Below are 17,016 nucleotides of genomic sequence, written 5' to 3'. Positions count from 1 at the left end.
GCCCCTGCTACCTGGGCCGCCCCCGGCCCGGCTCTGCTGCCCCGCACCTGAGGGTGCGGGCTGTGTCTGCCCCGCCGGGGGGGGGGGCATCCCCTGCGGGGCCGGGCCCTAGCCCTTCCACTGCCCCCCACCTCCCTCCGTTGCCGCCCCTTGAGTCCCCCCCGCGCACCGGCTGCCCGTGCTGGCGGTCTTTGCTGCCCATCGCTTCCTCAAGCAGCCCCGCCACCTAGCCACTTTTCTCGTCCCCGGCGCCTTTTGTGCTTCGCAGGGGCCTTCCCCAAGTCCCGCTACAGCCTTGCCACCAAACCAGAACTTCGTCCGCTCTCCAGGCTCCCGAGCGCTGTCTGTGCATCGCTGTCTGGGGACCACAGGTACCCTGAGGCTCCAGGCTGTTTCCCCCGCTCCAGTGGCACCCCACCGTATGTCGACTGCACTCTCCCCCAACACCCTGCCACTTGCCCTCATGCCGTGCTCAAGGAGAAGTCCCCTGGAGCAGTATGGCCATAAACTCTGCAAGATCTTGTTTTGAGGGTCAGAGTAATTTTCCTTTTAAGACCAGATCTATACTTGTCACCTACTACTATTGAAATGTGCCCAAGACATTAATATCCTCTCACCAGGAAAATGTTAGCAAGTCCCCTAGTAGTTCTCTTGATGTTACACCTAGTTATTCAATTCCCTGCCCAGCAGAACTCCCTTCTTCCCAATCCCTCCTGCAAATTCATGCCATTGCTAGAGTTCTCATCTGTACTAAACACACATATTGTTCATTGTCTGATCTACTACCACTGAATCTTCCTTCTACAAACATCCCCAAACTTCCTCCGCTTCAGCTCTTTTGCAAGCATGATATGGTCGCTTGCACTATTGCTCTCATTTCTACTAGTGTAATATGGCAGCAGTTTTCCCAGATTTCCACAGAGGTGGAATATCACACAAGTGATCTTTTGATATATTCCCGGATAAGAAAAAAATTGGGATAAGGTGTTTTCTTCTGAACCTAGATTTTTGTGGTAGCTAGCAAGCTTGCTCCTAGTTGTCACCCAAATACAGATATAAAAAAGCACAGAAGAAGCAGAAAGGAAACTTTGGCTAAATTTCAGGGCAAACTGAAATGAATTAGTGAAAATCACTTATTCCTAAGTCAACTGCACTGTTTGGTATTTACTCAGCTCTTCAAGGAGTTTTGCAAGAGTTCATCTGCTTTTTAGAGACTCATTTTAGAAAAAGGGAAGCAGATCTTTTTATAATAGGGTGGGGAATATCCTGTGTTAATGCTGTAAATTTTCTTTTCTGCCTGCTTGTTTTTGTACTCCTGGGAAAACAAGAGGATTTAGCAAATTTCCTAGTTGCTGCTAGAAAGCACCCAAAGACCTGCAATTATAAACAAATGGAAAGTGTGACTTAAAGTTCCAGGACATGAATTTACATATCAGGCTGTATAACTGCACGTAGCTGGTGTGGACTATGGTTGCTACAGATGACCTTCGTAGACTAAAATTGATCTGAGACCCAGTGACCTCTCCCTTGCTTTCAGTTTCCTTGTTAATGCTTTCTTTCCTTCCTTCTTTCTGTTTTGTCCACTCCTGCTCTTGGGGGACACAGTGCCAAGCCCACATTCAATGCTTAGCATGCTTTTGGCTGCCTGCCCGTAGTTGGAGGCAGTTGAAATGTTTTTCACTGGCAGCCTTTTCCCTCCCCCCTCACTCAGCCTGTCGTCACTTTCCCCTCCCATGTCCCAGTGCACGGCAATCAGAGCTCTTGCCAAACCCTTTGATCCTTACCACCTCCCCAAGACTTCACGTTTCTCAACCTCAGTGAGTCCTGTCCTGCATCTTTCTGTTGCAAATCTCATGCTTCTTGATGTTCTTAGATAATACATCCATGACGCAGTGACAAACTCATGACAGACACACCTGAGATATTTCTAAAAGACTACTAAATAACTACTTGGCACATGGCATCATATTTGGTGTAAACTGGTTTAAGATCATAGTGGTGATCTGCCCATGGCTGTGTGTTCTTGCCATTTCCACCCATGTTAAGATAGAGATCATGGGCTGTGTAGCAAGTCTGCTGATGCATTAAACAAACAAACAAACAAACAAACAAACAAAACATATATTTCTCTACATGTTCTCTAAATCAGATTAATAAATGAGTCTAATGTGTATGACTGCAAGAAGAGGCAGCAGTAATTAGCAGTGGGAGGGGACGGGGAGTATGGGGTATGGGATTGTCCCTTCTGGGAGCAGAAGTCTTCAGTTGCCCCCACACTGACCATGAAATTCCTCCTTTATCATTTCTGATTTTGCAGCGACTTCTGTGAATACTTTAGATCTCACCTGACATAATTAAAGGCTCTTCAAAAGATGGCTGCGGTCAATTAAAAAAAGAGCTCAGTCAATTAGAGTACAGTTGGATCAGAAGCATAAAAATCCAAAAATGTGAGCTGAAAAAATACGGTCTGACTCACTGGGCCTCTCCATTTTTGACCTCAGTATTCTTTGGGGGATGTCGAGAGTTTTGGAGTACGTGTGCTCAAAACAGCCATGAACTCTGCAAGTTCTCTCCAAGCTGCTAACCAAGCATCACTGGAATCCAGGAATTATGTTGAATAAAAACCAATTCCCTTGAAGAGCCCTTTGGGATAGATTTAGAACCAACTATGCTTGTGCAAAAATTGTATCCCTCTCCAAGAAAGAGCTACTGTAAATGCATGCATCAACTTTTCTGCTCAGTTCCCCGAATATCAAGGTCTGCTTAACTTGTCTATTTATTTGGCAAGGGAGTAAATCCTTTGCCTCTTATAACTCACAAACAGAGGCCAGGAATATACCTTATTCTGCAGCTGTTTTGACAAGACTTGCAAGAACCCTGTACAGAAAGCCTTGAAGGTAGAAGAGAGCAGTAGAAAAAGCAATTTGTCCTTTATCAGATGGTGTGAGGTAAATAGCAATGGTATTACTGACTTCCGTTACATCATGTAATAGCCTGTGCTTGGAATATTTATTAGTATACTGGCAACTGAATCTAGCCATCTAAGCCGAGTTAGTTGGAGTAGAGCAACCATAAACATATTCCCAATGAGCAGAAGTGTGGGTTTGAAAATTGGAACTACAAAACACAGCAAAAACATGATCATGAACTTACTGAACTTACTTTATAGGAAATTAGGCTGATTTGCCGTGACATTTCTTCACGGGTGAATCATACTTTATTTCTATTTATAAATTTGTATACATTCCTGTGTCTCAGTTGTTGGTTTCCTGAAGAATCGTATTTCCAGGATGCTCAGAGAAGGATGTGTGGAATTCATGCTCCTTTGGTATTTTTGAATCAACATCTTCTATTTGACAATGAAAAATTCAGTGTTAATGATTACATTTGGTGTACTTATGTATTTGAAGTTTTTTTTTCCTTTATTTTTTCCCTGTTTTTTTGGAAACAGTGTATGCAATAACACATTTGGCTAGGTTCCATGAATCTTAGCATGGTATTATCTTCAGATAAGTCATTCTGTTGCTCAGTGAAGGGAAAAAAAAGGAAGCCTATGCAAAGTGTACTGATTGCAACACTTATTTTTCCTGACTTTGGGGTCTTTTTGTGTGCCCTAGAACAAATTGTCCCTTCTTTTATCAACCAAAATATGAATTTGTCCTTGCTTCTTGTCAAAATTATTGATTCTTCAAGAAAAAGAAAACAATAACAAAAAGAGCAATATAGGATCACTGGTGTCAGAATTCTCCGGAGTAGCTTTGTGTATTACTCAGTGCCAAAGTTACACCAGTTAATAACCAAGTCAAACAGTATGTACCATTCTGTCATCACAAACAGAAAGTTAAAGAGAGCTTGTACAACACACATATAGGCAACATGCATGATAAAAACACTTCTGCTATGACTATGTGCTAGCAGATGTTATTTACATGAAGAGAGAGTAGATTATATTAGGTGTATATCATAATTGGTTCACCATTGCTTGACAGAAGCATATTATCTAAAGGGTATGTACTACAGTATGTGGTTGCATAATAATTAGTTGCATATGGTATTCCCAAATCCACAAAGATTGCTTTGTTTAATTAGGAGAACTTAGCTCAATGAGTATCAAAAGAAACTCCCCAGACACATGCTACTCTCCTAAAGTGGGCAAATTAAGTAAGATGGGGTTTAATTTGTATGATACTTTGAGCCTATGATTTCCACGTGTTTTCCTCTTTTTTTTTTATGTGTTATGTGAAGTTGGAGAGGGAGAGTCTCTTTCTCCCCTTTATTCTGAAGCCTGCTGCAAAGTCAATGGGATGCTGTCTCTACAAGAAGGGAAAACAAACATACTTTAAGATAAAACGCATTATGCCTATGTAAACGCTTACTCTGTATCAAAATACCATGTGGTATATGTTCAAAAGGCTTCTGAAGCAAGATGTTCACGTTCACACACTACAGATATTCTCACACCCATGATTTCCCATTTATTACCCTATCTCAAGAAAACGTCAGTTCTCAGAAGAAATTTAGAACATCAAGTAGCATGTAGAAATATATCCTTGGCTGTAGTAAATTCTGGGTTCCAGACTATTTTATTTTATTTTTTGGAAAGAAACGTACCTCTGAAGTCTGAAAATACTCCTTACTAATCTCTCTGCAGAGAGAAAAGCAGCATGTCAGAGATGACAGTAAATGTGTATGCTTTCTCACTCTATTCCACACAGGTATATAAATCTCTAAAAGCACTTCTTGAATATAAAGTGCTGGCAGACCCTGTGTTGCTCTTTATGTCCTATCTGCAAACGATTTGGCTCTAACACATACTATTATCCAAAACAATCCTGATACTGACAGTAGTCAAGTGCCTCATTGCCAGGCATTTTACCCTTTTTCTTCTCCCTTTATGCAAACAATCAATTAATTGCTAAATTACCAATGCATCTGTTCTAAAGACTTGATAGAGAGCAGTTTTGTAGCAGAAATTATAAGAAGTCTTATATAAAAAAAGTCTTATATATAAAATATGTATGTGCAGATACACTGGTATTAGAAAGTGTGCATGCCATTTGTAATTTAAAATATGTCTAGTAATTATTATAGACCAAATGACTCCCACTGTTCCTTAGTTAGGCAGTATAAGAAAAACTGAAGTGCTAATAAACAATAAATATTTATATTCTTCCAAAGAAGGAAGGACTTGTATTAAATATTTTTTTTTTGGCTGAATTACTGAGACAGGTTTCCATATTGATATTAAAATGAAATGATAGGATAACTCCAATACCAACATTAGGTTTAGAAATTCAGACAAAATTTCATCTTGGAACATTAAAGACATCCAGACACACGTACAAGAACTTCACTAGAATTTCACCAAAAATAAGGAATAACAATTGAAAATCAATCCATAAACATTATTTTGGAACATTACGGACATCCAAGAATTTCACTGCAATTCCAGGAAAATTGCTACAGAAAAATGTAACTGATAAGAGAGTGATAGTTCATGAACTTTAGTGAATTCTCATTATTGCTTCTTGTATTCAGAATAGGTCTTTAGTACTGATGTTTAAAGTATTACTAGCTCCAAAAACAAGCTTTTAATGTATCCACTATTAAGCAGCTTCATCACCTTTTAGAAAAGTAATTTGGGAAACTCTCACTATCTGCCTTTAAACATTCTTTGCTGAAAGATGAAAATCAGTAAGGTAGTAACCATATTTAAACATTCAAACTCTCTTCCTCTTTCTGTTAAACTAAATTTAGGGCTTGCCTAGCATAAAAGCACATAGAAGCAGAAATGTGAGCTATCTGTTACACTGGCATATCTATAAGTTGCTTGCAACTGCTAGTGGGTGAATGTATGGATCACATTTGTTTCTCAAAAGACAATTAATTTCAGCTATTTAGAATCATGCATAACGAACATTTTGAAATGTGGTCCATTTACTATTGGAAGATATTTTTTGTTACAGAAATTAGAAGCTTAACGTTCTATGGACACTATAGCCAAGCTAAATACCTAGGCTGGAGTCCTTTTATTATGGCATTTTGTTACATATCATTTAAAAGAAACAAACAAAACACCTTTCCATATCAACTACTGGAATCATATTTACAATTTATGGGATTTTGAAAATCACAGACATTTAAATGTTGCTGGATAAAAGAATTACTGAACTGTTTTCTTCTTCCTGGATCTGAAAGTATCTTATTAAAGGAGACAGAGCTAATGTACTAAAGCTCTGGGGAGGGGAAGACGGAATAAAAGCATTATGGAGAATAGATTTTCTTCAACCACTTCTTGGACAAAAATAACAAGTTTGCAGAAAACAGATCTGTTTAACAGGAGGGAACATGCATGTCATATGATGTTAAAACAATACCATTTATGCATGAGTTACTTAATTGCAATGCACTGCACTTTTTTTTTTTTAAAACATCTCATAGATTATTAGAATTATATCGAAAGACATTAAAGCACTTTATAATGCCCAACTCACTTTAAGGTGTTCTCAGAGTTTATATTTGTGTGAGACAATGAATGATAAAGAGGAAAAACTGGTATCAAATGACAAATCTGTTAGGTTGTCCTTAGTGACTACAATCCATCCTCTTGGAGACATGAAAGGTTAGCCAAAATTCAAATCAGCTATAGTATACTCAGTTCTCATAGAGGTCGCTTTACAATTACCTGCCCAAAGGATGTACAAAAACTATCATTTCTGATTTAGGTTTTAATTATTCCAGACTAACGCGAGTTTACTCTCATCGTGTGAGGGAAACAGGGGTGTCTGGACCCCATGTCACTTTCTAGACAAGGAAGATCTCTTACAGGTGAGATCTCTTAGAGCTTCTCCGTTATCTTCCCTGCCCAAGAAAGCTTTTAGCAGCAAATATGATACAGTGCTAATTTCTATATACTCTATGCTCCTTCTATTTACAAAGTAGTTTTACATTTTATCATATTCCATTGTACAATTTTACATAGTACCATTATCATTTCAATTCATAGTTCTGCAATTCAATACATACTTAGATAACTGCCTTTCCATGTCCTCTTATACACTTAAAAAAAAAAAAAAAAGGTAGAAAACAAGCACAGTGGTGCAATGTCCAGGCACTTTCAATGTTGCTCAGCAAAATAAGCAAGCACCCTGTTTGAAAGCATAGTAACTTTGGAGGAAGAAAATGGTAAATTCACTCATCATGGAATTTTTTTAACAACCTTTGTACAGTTCCAAATATTCCTGAGAAAGCTCTGTAAAATATCGCTGATATGTTCATATTTCAGCAGTGGGTCTGAGTGAACAGTAACTTCCATCACCAGATGTCCCGCTGATGGCGCAGAAGACATGTAAGGAGTCATGCATCCATGGCGAATGCATTGTATCTTCATGGTACATCTAGATGAAACAAAACAGCCACAAATTCAGTAAATGTTTTAGTTCATTATTATAATCAAGCTCTTTAAAAAGGTATGTGAAAAAGATATCCAACCTTGTCTTCAAAGCTGTTTCACAAAGGCAGCACAACAAAAAATGAGAAAGAACAGTAATTTAGCAATTTCTGTAGCATCCATATATACATTCTTCTGCACATTACCAGATAGCTTTCCGTTATGACTATCCAGTCAAGCAAAGAAAGAATTCTCTCTGTATAGAAATTTTTTATTATATCTTAGCAGCGATAGTTTTTTTGGTTTTGTTTTTGTTTTTAATTAATTTATAAGCATGGGGAGCATATGCAGCTAAGTATAACAAACACCCACTATATCTGTGACAAAATTTTGTATTTTATAAGCTGAAGGATGGTCTCACAGCATGGAATCTAATGTACTGCTAGAGCTGCTCTAGAGCAGACTGGGTATTTGTTTTTCACTCTGTGGTTCATCAGCCAACAAGTTAGTCTTAATTTACATCTGTGAAACTGAGATCACTGGCCATCATAAACAGTTTCTGGACATACAGTATTCAGACACTCTCTGAGGCTTCTTGTACCTATTCGGGTGCAGTTTACCAATTTTTTGTTTTTACATTTCCCTAACTTAAAATATCAGTAGATAGGTCACAGGCTGACCCATCTGCCCTGCCATCTCAAAATAAATGCACTGCCTGTGTTGCTTTGGGGCACTGAAAAAATTTAGAAAAGGATTTGTTATTTGTAATGAGAACCCTAAATTAATATAATATACTTTTTACACTTAACTGAGCAATTTTGCAGAAGAAAATGTTTCATTGTTTAAACTGCTAGTTACTTGGCTCATTTGATGGCAATACAAAATTAATGTCAGCAGTTATCTATATAATTTTGTACAATGATTAAGAACAGTGTTTGTAAGCATTACGTTTTAAGCTGTTTTTGATCAATTACAAAATACTAAAGCCCCATAGAAGAAAGTGAAAATATCTCCTTCCCAGTGAGCAATTCACTTTGACTTTTCCGTTGCTGTAATATTTCACACATTAACAGAAGAGAACAAGACATTGTATTTGTAAATATGTAAAGATAATAAGGTGTGCTTTAATAATGCTTCTTTGTTCTAAGATAATCCGAACTATTATACTGCCACAGTGCAGAACTGAGTGATTTGTTTTCAATTTGACTATTGCAGAATTCAGAAACCACAGAAGTTCCAGCAGCTGCATGCAAATCAAATGTCTTGGAGAGGATTACTTGCAAATAGCGTAGAGTAAGCAGGTGGCAACTCCTATGGCCAAACATCTCTGAGCAAAATTCAACAGTGAAGTAAACAAGGTAGGGAATGTACATGAAAAAATGAATGTGCTAAATGTGCAAAATAGTAGTTTGCACACTAGGAAAATGATGGTCACAAGCAGAATATTACTTATTCTCAAACACATCCTCCCTTATATTTCTATGACAAAATTCAGTCACATCATGAGACTACGCATCCTGCTTCCCTGAAATGATAAGGTACTTTTCCATAAAAAAAAAAACAACTTTGTTTGATTTTCATAAGCATTATTTTACTGTAAATAACGTGACTTACAAATAGCAGCCTGGTGCAGTTATATTATTTTGCTACTTGCACATTTTTCTTATGTACTTCTCAAATTATTGTGGAATTTGTCTATTTTTAGGGACTTAATGTGCTTCATTTTTAATTGCCACACGTGGAACTGTTGTATAAAAGGTAAATAAACTATATTTAAGCAGTATATCTACCTGTGGCGTGAGAAGCTAAATGACTTTGTAGAGGAACTAGGAGATTTTGAAAACATTCTTCTAACTTTCAAGACCTATGAATCACAACACAGTCAGAACCGTTCATCTTACATGCTTGATACTATAAATCTACATTGATTTTTCTTTTGTCATAATGAAGGCACAATTCGAGCACAGAGATAAAGAGGTTACTTCAGAAAACCAGTTTTCATCTGATCTCACAGCATGATACTAGATAGATGTGGAATTGTTCCCTGAACCTCTCACCTCTCTGATGTTACGATTCAAATGTGTTTTCCTAGAAAGATCCAATAAAATATTAAAACATGGGTCACATAATTTAGCACAAATACCTTATCAGTGCATATGAATAGTTGGCATTAAGTCAAAATTCAAAGAAAACATCCTTTAAAGAAAAAAAAAAAGGAACTTAAGTGGGATATAACAGGAAACGGAAATTTTGCCAGAGAATTTCAACCTGTGACTTATCACAGGACTTTTCCAATGCAGAAAGCATGAAACAAAACACGGCACAATGATTTCTGATGACCAAAGCAGCCAGGAAACTAATGATATGTGTCACTGAAGACTCCACTGCGTATACCAATGCCAGGATGAGGCTTGCAAGCAACAGAAACCGGTTGTTAGGAACCTACCAAGTGTATCATTTACTTTTCACATTTAGTTATTTGCCTTTTTTGAATTTAGTTAAATTACATGAGGTGTTTTCATTTAGTTTTCAGTAAGTTTTCAACATTAGCTAATTTTCAAGCACAGAGAACCACTTTTGTGGGCTCTTGACATGCAGTACATGCCTGTTCATGGATGATATCTGAAAGCTCTTTCACCATATCCCGGAAATTTGATTTTAGTCCCTCATGGTACTCCACTTGATCCTCCTTAATGAGTCGCTCGTTGAGCTCCAGAGCAATTCCACAGGCTTGTATAAACTTCCTGGGGAGGAAAGGAATTAACTTTGTGTATTACAATTTCCCAGTCCTTTTCTACCGAAAGAAAACAGTTTTTCCCTTTTCCCCAATGTCTGGGACAAGTCACATTCTAGGGGCATCCCTGGCACCGTGGGTCAGTGAATGGGGAGGGACTTCAACACAGGATCGTGTTCTGCTGGGCTCCTTTGAGCCTGGGTGCTGAATAAAGGGGGCACACACACCTGCAGTGCACAATGGTCTCTGACCTTCTCCAGAACCTGTGGCACCACACACAGCTTGTAGATCTCAGATGAGCCCAACCAGCAGCAGGTGGGGTCACAAAACAGGGGCAGGCCATGCTCAGGCGCAGGAGGGAAATCAATTGTACAGGGCTTGACAAATCTGGATGTATGTGGTGCAGGACGTGCACCACATGAGGTCAAGTTGCTAACAGCAGACAAGAAATATAGATCATGGGGAGCTGTAACACTGTTTTCTTGGTTACTGTTGCTTATTTTCTTCTCTTATTTCACAGGCATTATTTCTCCCTCTCTCTCTCTCTCTCTCTCTCTCTCTAATGAGACTATAGTGAAAATACTACAAGCGTGTCTGGGATTTTCCAGAAATGTATTTATTTATTTATTTTATTTTTTGCATGAAACTGATTATGTTTGTCCTTTTCCTCTGTTCTGCAGCCATGCATGGCAGGTTTTCAGTGATTATTCCCTTATTCTTTCCATGGTTTGCTAGATTACACAATACACTGAAGATACCTAGAATTGGCCCTAATGCTGCTTTGTCACCAGCAGATGAAATGGGTGTCACCAGCACCAAGCCATGAATGTAGGAGCCAGTGGGCAACTGGTTGCTCTCGGGAGGTCCAGAAAGTAGTGTGGCAAAGTGTGGGAACACGTCATCCTGAGGTGAAGCAGGAGCTGCTGGATTATATGGGGGACACTTTCAAGTGGGAAGTAAAAGGCCATGGTCTATGCACCTATCCTGTGGGACTGGAGAGAGTTAGAAAAATGCCTGTGCAAGTCATATGGTGTCCAAATATAGCAACAATCGAGAATGATGGTCCCCCATAAAATGGAAAGGGATTTGCTTTAAAATATTTGAAGTTCATCATTATCTAGTCAAAAATCTCTTTGGCAAGATTGGGAAACAATGCACAAAATGAAAGAGTCCTGAACACAAGACTATCAGACCTCTAATTTTCAAGCGTACTTTCTATAAACTCAAATACCCACACAAACAACTGAAGAAGGTATTCAATCATGGTAATCACAACCCCAAGACTGGGAACACTTGACATATATAGTTACAGTGGCTTTTTTCCATGTCTGAGCAACCATGGCACCATCAGACCTGGATCTTTGTAAGACGTGAGCATTCAGCATTTGCTGATTTTGGAGACACACCAAAACACGAGAAAAGCAAGTACCACGTTCCAGCCAGTTGGCAAGTTTTTATTACATTAGAAGTCCTACCTGAACATTTCTTTCAACTCATTCACCTTCTTAGCAGGATATTTGCTGGACTGGCTGTCACTTAGGAAAGCCCTGGCATAGGCCAAGGGACCAGCATTAACCTGGAACCAAAGAAGTAAGGAATCATTTATGATAGAACTTTGACTGAGTTGCTAAAGGTAGTTAAGAAGCGTATATATTTTTTTTTCTTGAAAATAATTAGCTTATTATTTGAATGCTACCAGCTCTACATTACTAGTATCACCAGAGGCACCTGAAGTCTCAACACTTGAGAATTGTTTTCCATCTAGGCTTTTTAAGACCAAAAGATAAAGGGAGATAAAAAACAGAGAGGCAATCTGTTTCCTCATACTTTCCTCTTATTTCCGTTTGGCAAGCCGTATGGTCTGAGTCTTAAGGTCATGTATCCGGCTGGAGAAAAGTCAGGTTCACAAAAAGGTTATTTCAGCCTGATATTTACAGTACAGTCTTCAAGAACTAGATGTATTTTAGCATTCACCCATGGACAACTAATGTGCAGCTACACTTGGACTTGGCACTGCAAACACCACAGGACAAAACCCTTATTGCCATGAACCACCCACAAATATATGTGGCAAGGCAAGCTGCGCTGGCAGGCTGATGGCTGCAGTGCTGCAAACAAGGTAGTTAATGATTTCTGGAAAGTAAATGTGTTGCGTTGTGAAAAGATGACTCACTCTGAGATGTGTATATAAATGTAATTTTGAATAGATGTCAAGCCTTACCTGCACGGAAACACAGCCTTGCAGTTTGAGCTGCAGCTGGATCATGTCAACATCACCAGCAGAGCAGAGTTTTTGCAGCTCTGCGGTCTTGTCTTTTATTTCATCAGTTGCAACATCAATTGGTTTTAAATTAACCTGGTGTTCATAATTGACTGGAATTCTCTTCTTTACGTATGGAAAGGAGTTCGAAGCTAGCAGAAACAGCAAATGAGGTTTATAGATTGAAAAGTCTTTTAGCAAACAGGAGTATATACAGATAGATCCTTATGCTCAGAGTTTTACTTGGTGTGTGTGAAATCCTGAACAAGGCTATAATTTAACATCACAATTTATTCATTTGTAAAAATTTGCACATAGAAAATCCCCCTCCTAACCAGAATATCATATCACAGTTTTGATTAAGAAGTTTTTAGGAGATAAAATGGTCTAAAAACAGTTGCTGATACCTACTGTCTCAAGTTCAGACGCTTGTACTTACTAGTTAGAATGGTCCTTTTTTTACACTGTTCTTCCACACTGCCATGTTTTTTTCCAGATAAAGTGTAAGGAGTCTCAAATACAAATCTATTGATGTTATGATTTCTTTCAAATTCAGTCTTTCTTTCAGAGATTTCTTTGTCTTCAAAATAGGGCTTCACGTAAGTCACTTGAATATGAGCATACTTAGGGTCAAGGTCTTTAACATTGACCTGTGAAATAAGAGAGTTTCTCACTGAAAGAACAAAGGTTAGCAATTTAACTTACAATCATTTAATTTATATACTGGGATTGGATGTACACTCTGATTCTCTGCTGTCCTGGCCCCACTGCATGCATGTGAATGACACATCAAACACTCTCTTTAACCTCAGCTGTGTTGGTTAGACCATCAGCTAGCAGACATACAAGACAGTGAGGCTGTGGCACAAGAAATACCACATCTGGTGCCAAACAAGGTATACCTGGAAGGGATAGTCATATTGTGCTATCAATCAATGCAGCACACTCCTGAACTTCCAATATGACCATATTGCTTCCCAGCCATGAGCTAGCATTTATGCAGCACTGTGCTGTATCGTGCAAATCTGCAGGTTTGCACAAAACAACATTTGAGGTCTCTAGCATTGTCTTCAGTAACTGAGACATATCCACAGTTGCAACCCAAGAGTGTGCACAGCCCTTGCAGTGAGCATAAATAGATACTCTATAGGGAAAGGAAGCTATGACTGAGGCCACAAAAGATTTTCTCTTAGATTTGGAGTGTCAGAGCAATGACAAGTAATTCTCCTTCCAATCATCTGCTCCTCTGTGCTGGTTCCCAACACCTTTTAGAAACAGGGCTGAGAGAGATGTAAATTGCCATTTCCCATTCATAATTCCCAATTCATTTATTTCCACCTGGAAGACAGATCAGCACCACACTGCCAAGCTATGCACCTTGTCCACGTGGGAGCATAGGAATGGGAGGGGCAATTGCAAGCAGGGTGCCTGTAAAAGGGCAGAAGACAGGGCTTGCTCCTCCCTTTCTACTGGCAGAAGGAAGGGATGCTCCGTCATCTCCCATCTGTCAGGTCCACAGAGCAAAGCTCATTCTTCTGTGCTGCATTTGCACAGTGCTTAGAGCAGTGTAGTCCCAGGCCCTGACCAGTATTAGTAGAATACAATTGATATTTTTGTCAGTGCACTCATCAGTGCACTCTCTACTATGTGGCCCTGACGTTCACTGCATTTTGTTAGCTTGATCATGCATTTTAAATTTACCTTGTTGGAATCCTGGATAATTTTTACAGTTTCCGACCCAAACTTTTCTCCATAAAGTTTAAGAAGTCTGAGGGAGATCTCTGATAGGCCTGTCAGCTTGGGCTCTTTATAGATATATTCCTTTCCATCTTCTTCTTCAAAGAATGTCTAGTAGTAATCATAAACAAGTCATGAGGAACGGATGAGTTTCTTCGCTTAGAAAACATTATTTCAGATTTGCTACTTTGAAAGCAACTTTCTACTAACATTTCAGAAGGTGAAGAAGGTTTAGAAGACTATGGCTTGCACTAAATCTTGCAATGTGGTCTGTTTAAGACTCCTTCAAAAATTGTGCAAATAAATTTTTAAATTCCTCAGCAAATACGAGCACGTCATTGCTAAACACAAAGGCGTTAGTATGACTAATGAGAAATCTAAACAATGTGGAAGAGGGATTTGGTCAGAGGTTGTCTTTTAGGAAGGTTGGAAAGAGGCAACTAGGAGAAAAAAACACCAAAACCAGGGATAGAGAAGGAGTAGAAAGACAAATTTGCCGAGCCCTGAAAGCAGAGCCATGTGAAAAGTCTAAAGAAAAGGATTTTGTGTAAGCCAACGGGAACTTCAAGCAATAAATAAAGAAACGTGCTTCCACTGTTTTGATTCTTCTTGTATTCAGGGAAGTGGAACTCAGTGTTTTTGTTGTAAACAGAAACAAAATTGCACCAAAGGTTGTGCCTGTGTTACCAGTTCTCCCTGTAATGGAAACAGCATGAAAGCTTCATGCTTTGGCAAGTTGCTCCAATCAGAAATTGTGACATTATTAAAACTATCTTTATGTAGCTGACATATAAAGCTGACAAAGCTTTAAAGTGCAAAACTGGATCAAGTATTGTTTGTCAGGATGTTACGTTGCTTAGTTTTAGGGGTTGATCCAGTTATTTCTAGATTCTAGAAAACCAAACTAGCAGTTGTTTCCTTTTATCTGTTGCTAACCTTACGAACTTTTTACATACCCAAAGTATGAAGTATGAAGATGAGGACAAAATGTTTGCTGCAGCAAAAGTCACTGATCATAGAATGGCTTGGGCTGGAAGAGACCTTAGGGATCATCTAATTCCAACCCATGAAATTAGAATGCCATGACAGAGAGTCCCTTCCCAGACTTTCTGTAGCCCCCCTTTAGGTACCAGAGGGCTGCTGTAACGTCTCCCTGGAGCCTTCCTTTCTCCAGGCTGAACATCCCCAGCTCCCTCAGTCCATCTCCACAGGAGAGGGGCTCCAGCCCTTTGATAATCTTTGAGGCCCTTCTCTAGGCTCATTCTAATATGTCCATGCCCTCCTTGTGCCGGGGGCCCCAGACCTGAATGCAGAACTCCATGTGGGGTCCCACGAGAGCAGTGCAGAGAGGGAGAATCGCCTTCCTCAACCTGCTGGCCACTCTCCTTTTGATACAGCCCTGGATATGGTTGTCCTTCTGGGCTACAAGTGCACCCTGCTGGCTCATGTTGAGCTTCTCATCAACCAACACTCCCAGGTCCTTCTCCTCAGAGCTCCTCTCAATAAAGATATGTTGTTCGTGAAATGACAGTGGTGTTCAAAGGTACAAACCCATGATGGTTTCAGGGGTATTCATCACATCTTCTAAAAGAAGGAACCAGGAAAGGCAGGGCTAATATCATTTACATAGCATTTTCTAAAGAGGGAATCTGCATTTCCCTTGGGGTTATGGGTCCATAAGCAGAAGAAGATAGTCCAGAGATGCAAGGGAGATGAGAAGTAACACACTTTACTTGATTAACTGCTATAGGTGGAAGAAAAACACATGCAACTACTTTCGGGTTCAGAAGACTGCATCAGATATGGTAAGATCACACTCTTTGGGACTGAGCCCCAGACCTCCATTTTTCCAACTACCTCAGCTAATGAAAAATATTACCTATCCCTAAAAGTATGAAACCAACTCTGATACATATTTTGCCTCCTGCTTCTAAGGTAACCTTTTACTTTGCTAATATTTAGATGGGAGCTGCAATTGTCTGCAAAAGAAAATATCTGTTACTGTTTATAATCTATGGTTGAATACTATTACTGCTTATATACTATACACGCTAAATTGCGTTTGTGTAACTTATAACTACTATAATTTAAAAAAAAACGTTTTCTGAACCCACTAAGTAATTTTCTTACTGCTGAGTTGCTTTCTGAAAATCCCATCAGCAGAAACAAAATTTATAATAAATCAAGTGCTCCTAGAGAGAGATACAAACATTCACCTCAAGGGTGCAATACCAAAACACTCACAAAGAGACAACAAACTAGTGGAGCACCAGAGGAGCGAGTAGGTTTTTCAGCTTAAGACCTGACCAAGCAGCAGCTTTATGGGTCTGGATGCCAGGTGAGCAGTAGCTGGCAAGCCTGTGTATATACTTACTTGTCCATAAAAGGCCACTCTGAAAAAAGTTCCAAGAAGCCTCTTCCTTGTGTGCATCACTTCCAATATCTTAGCATATGCTCCATGAAGCGTTCTGTATAGTTGAGTAAGTTTCTGAAAAACAAATCTTGACATCATTAAAGCAGAATTACACAAGCAGGAAATTCTAGCTAACACTGGAAGCTACTGAGTATTTGATCACAATCCATTGGAGAATGCAAATTAGAATTTCTAAAGAGGTTGAGTTCACGTAGTTTCTTTCAAAAAACCTCAGTCTCAAGTACATTCTTGGCTTCAGGTCTGAAAGGTACAGTGGAATGCAATAAAACCACTGTCTTTCGAGACAAGACAGCCTACAGTCTCAGCATGTTCACTGACTAAGCTTTAAGGGTAGCCCAGCTTGCAGTATTTTACTCAGAAATTCTTTTCTGATTAAAAACAGCTTTATGTTGAAAACAATAGATCAAGACTTCTCATAGCTTTATTTATGTAGCTGGATGCTTTCCTGACATGGAGGGGAT

At 39.2% G+C, this 17,016-nt stretch overlaps 1 protein-coding gene across 2 annotated transcripts in view; it reads right to left on the bottom strand.

The window, feature by feature from the left end:
* Positions 1-3,271: 3,271 nt before the first annotated feature.
* Positions 3,272-17,016, bottom strand: part of DOCK11 (dedicator of cytokinesis 11) — an 82,407-nt gene continuing 68,662 nt past the window's right edge. For both annotated transcript variants that reach the window (XM_035541347.2, XM_035541348.2), the window contains exons 47-53: positions 16,496-16,609; positions 14,086-14,232; positions 12,824-13,034; positions 12,346-12,536; positions 11,600-11,700; positions 9,996-10,134; positions 3,272-7,397 (exon numbers count right to left, since the gene is read on the bottom strand). In XM_035541347.2, the coding sequence (XP_035397240.1) occupies positions 7,275-7,397; positions 9,996-10,134; positions 11,600-11,700; positions 12,346-12,536; positions 12,824-13,034; positions 14,086-14,232; positions 16,496-16,609 (1,026 nt within the window). In that variant the 3' untranslated portion in view covers positions 3,272-7,274. The remainder of the gene's footprint in view (positions 7,398-9,995; positions 10,135-11,599; positions 11,701-12,345; positions 12,537-12,823; positions 13,035-14,085; positions 14,233-16,495; positions 16,610-17,016) is intronic.

This window comes from Cygnus atratus, chromosome 13 (assembly GCF_013377495.2).
Source record: "Cygnus atratus isolate AKBS03 ecotype Queensland, Australia chromosome 13, CAtr_DNAZoo_HiC_assembly, whole genome shotgun sequence".
NCBI classification, from domain to species: domain Eukaryota; kingdom Metazoa; phylum Chordata; class Aves; order Anseriformes; family Anatidae; genus Cygnus; species Cygnus atratus.
Note: the sequence above shows the minus strand (reverse complement) of the source record. Positions and strands in the feature narration are given on the sequence as shown.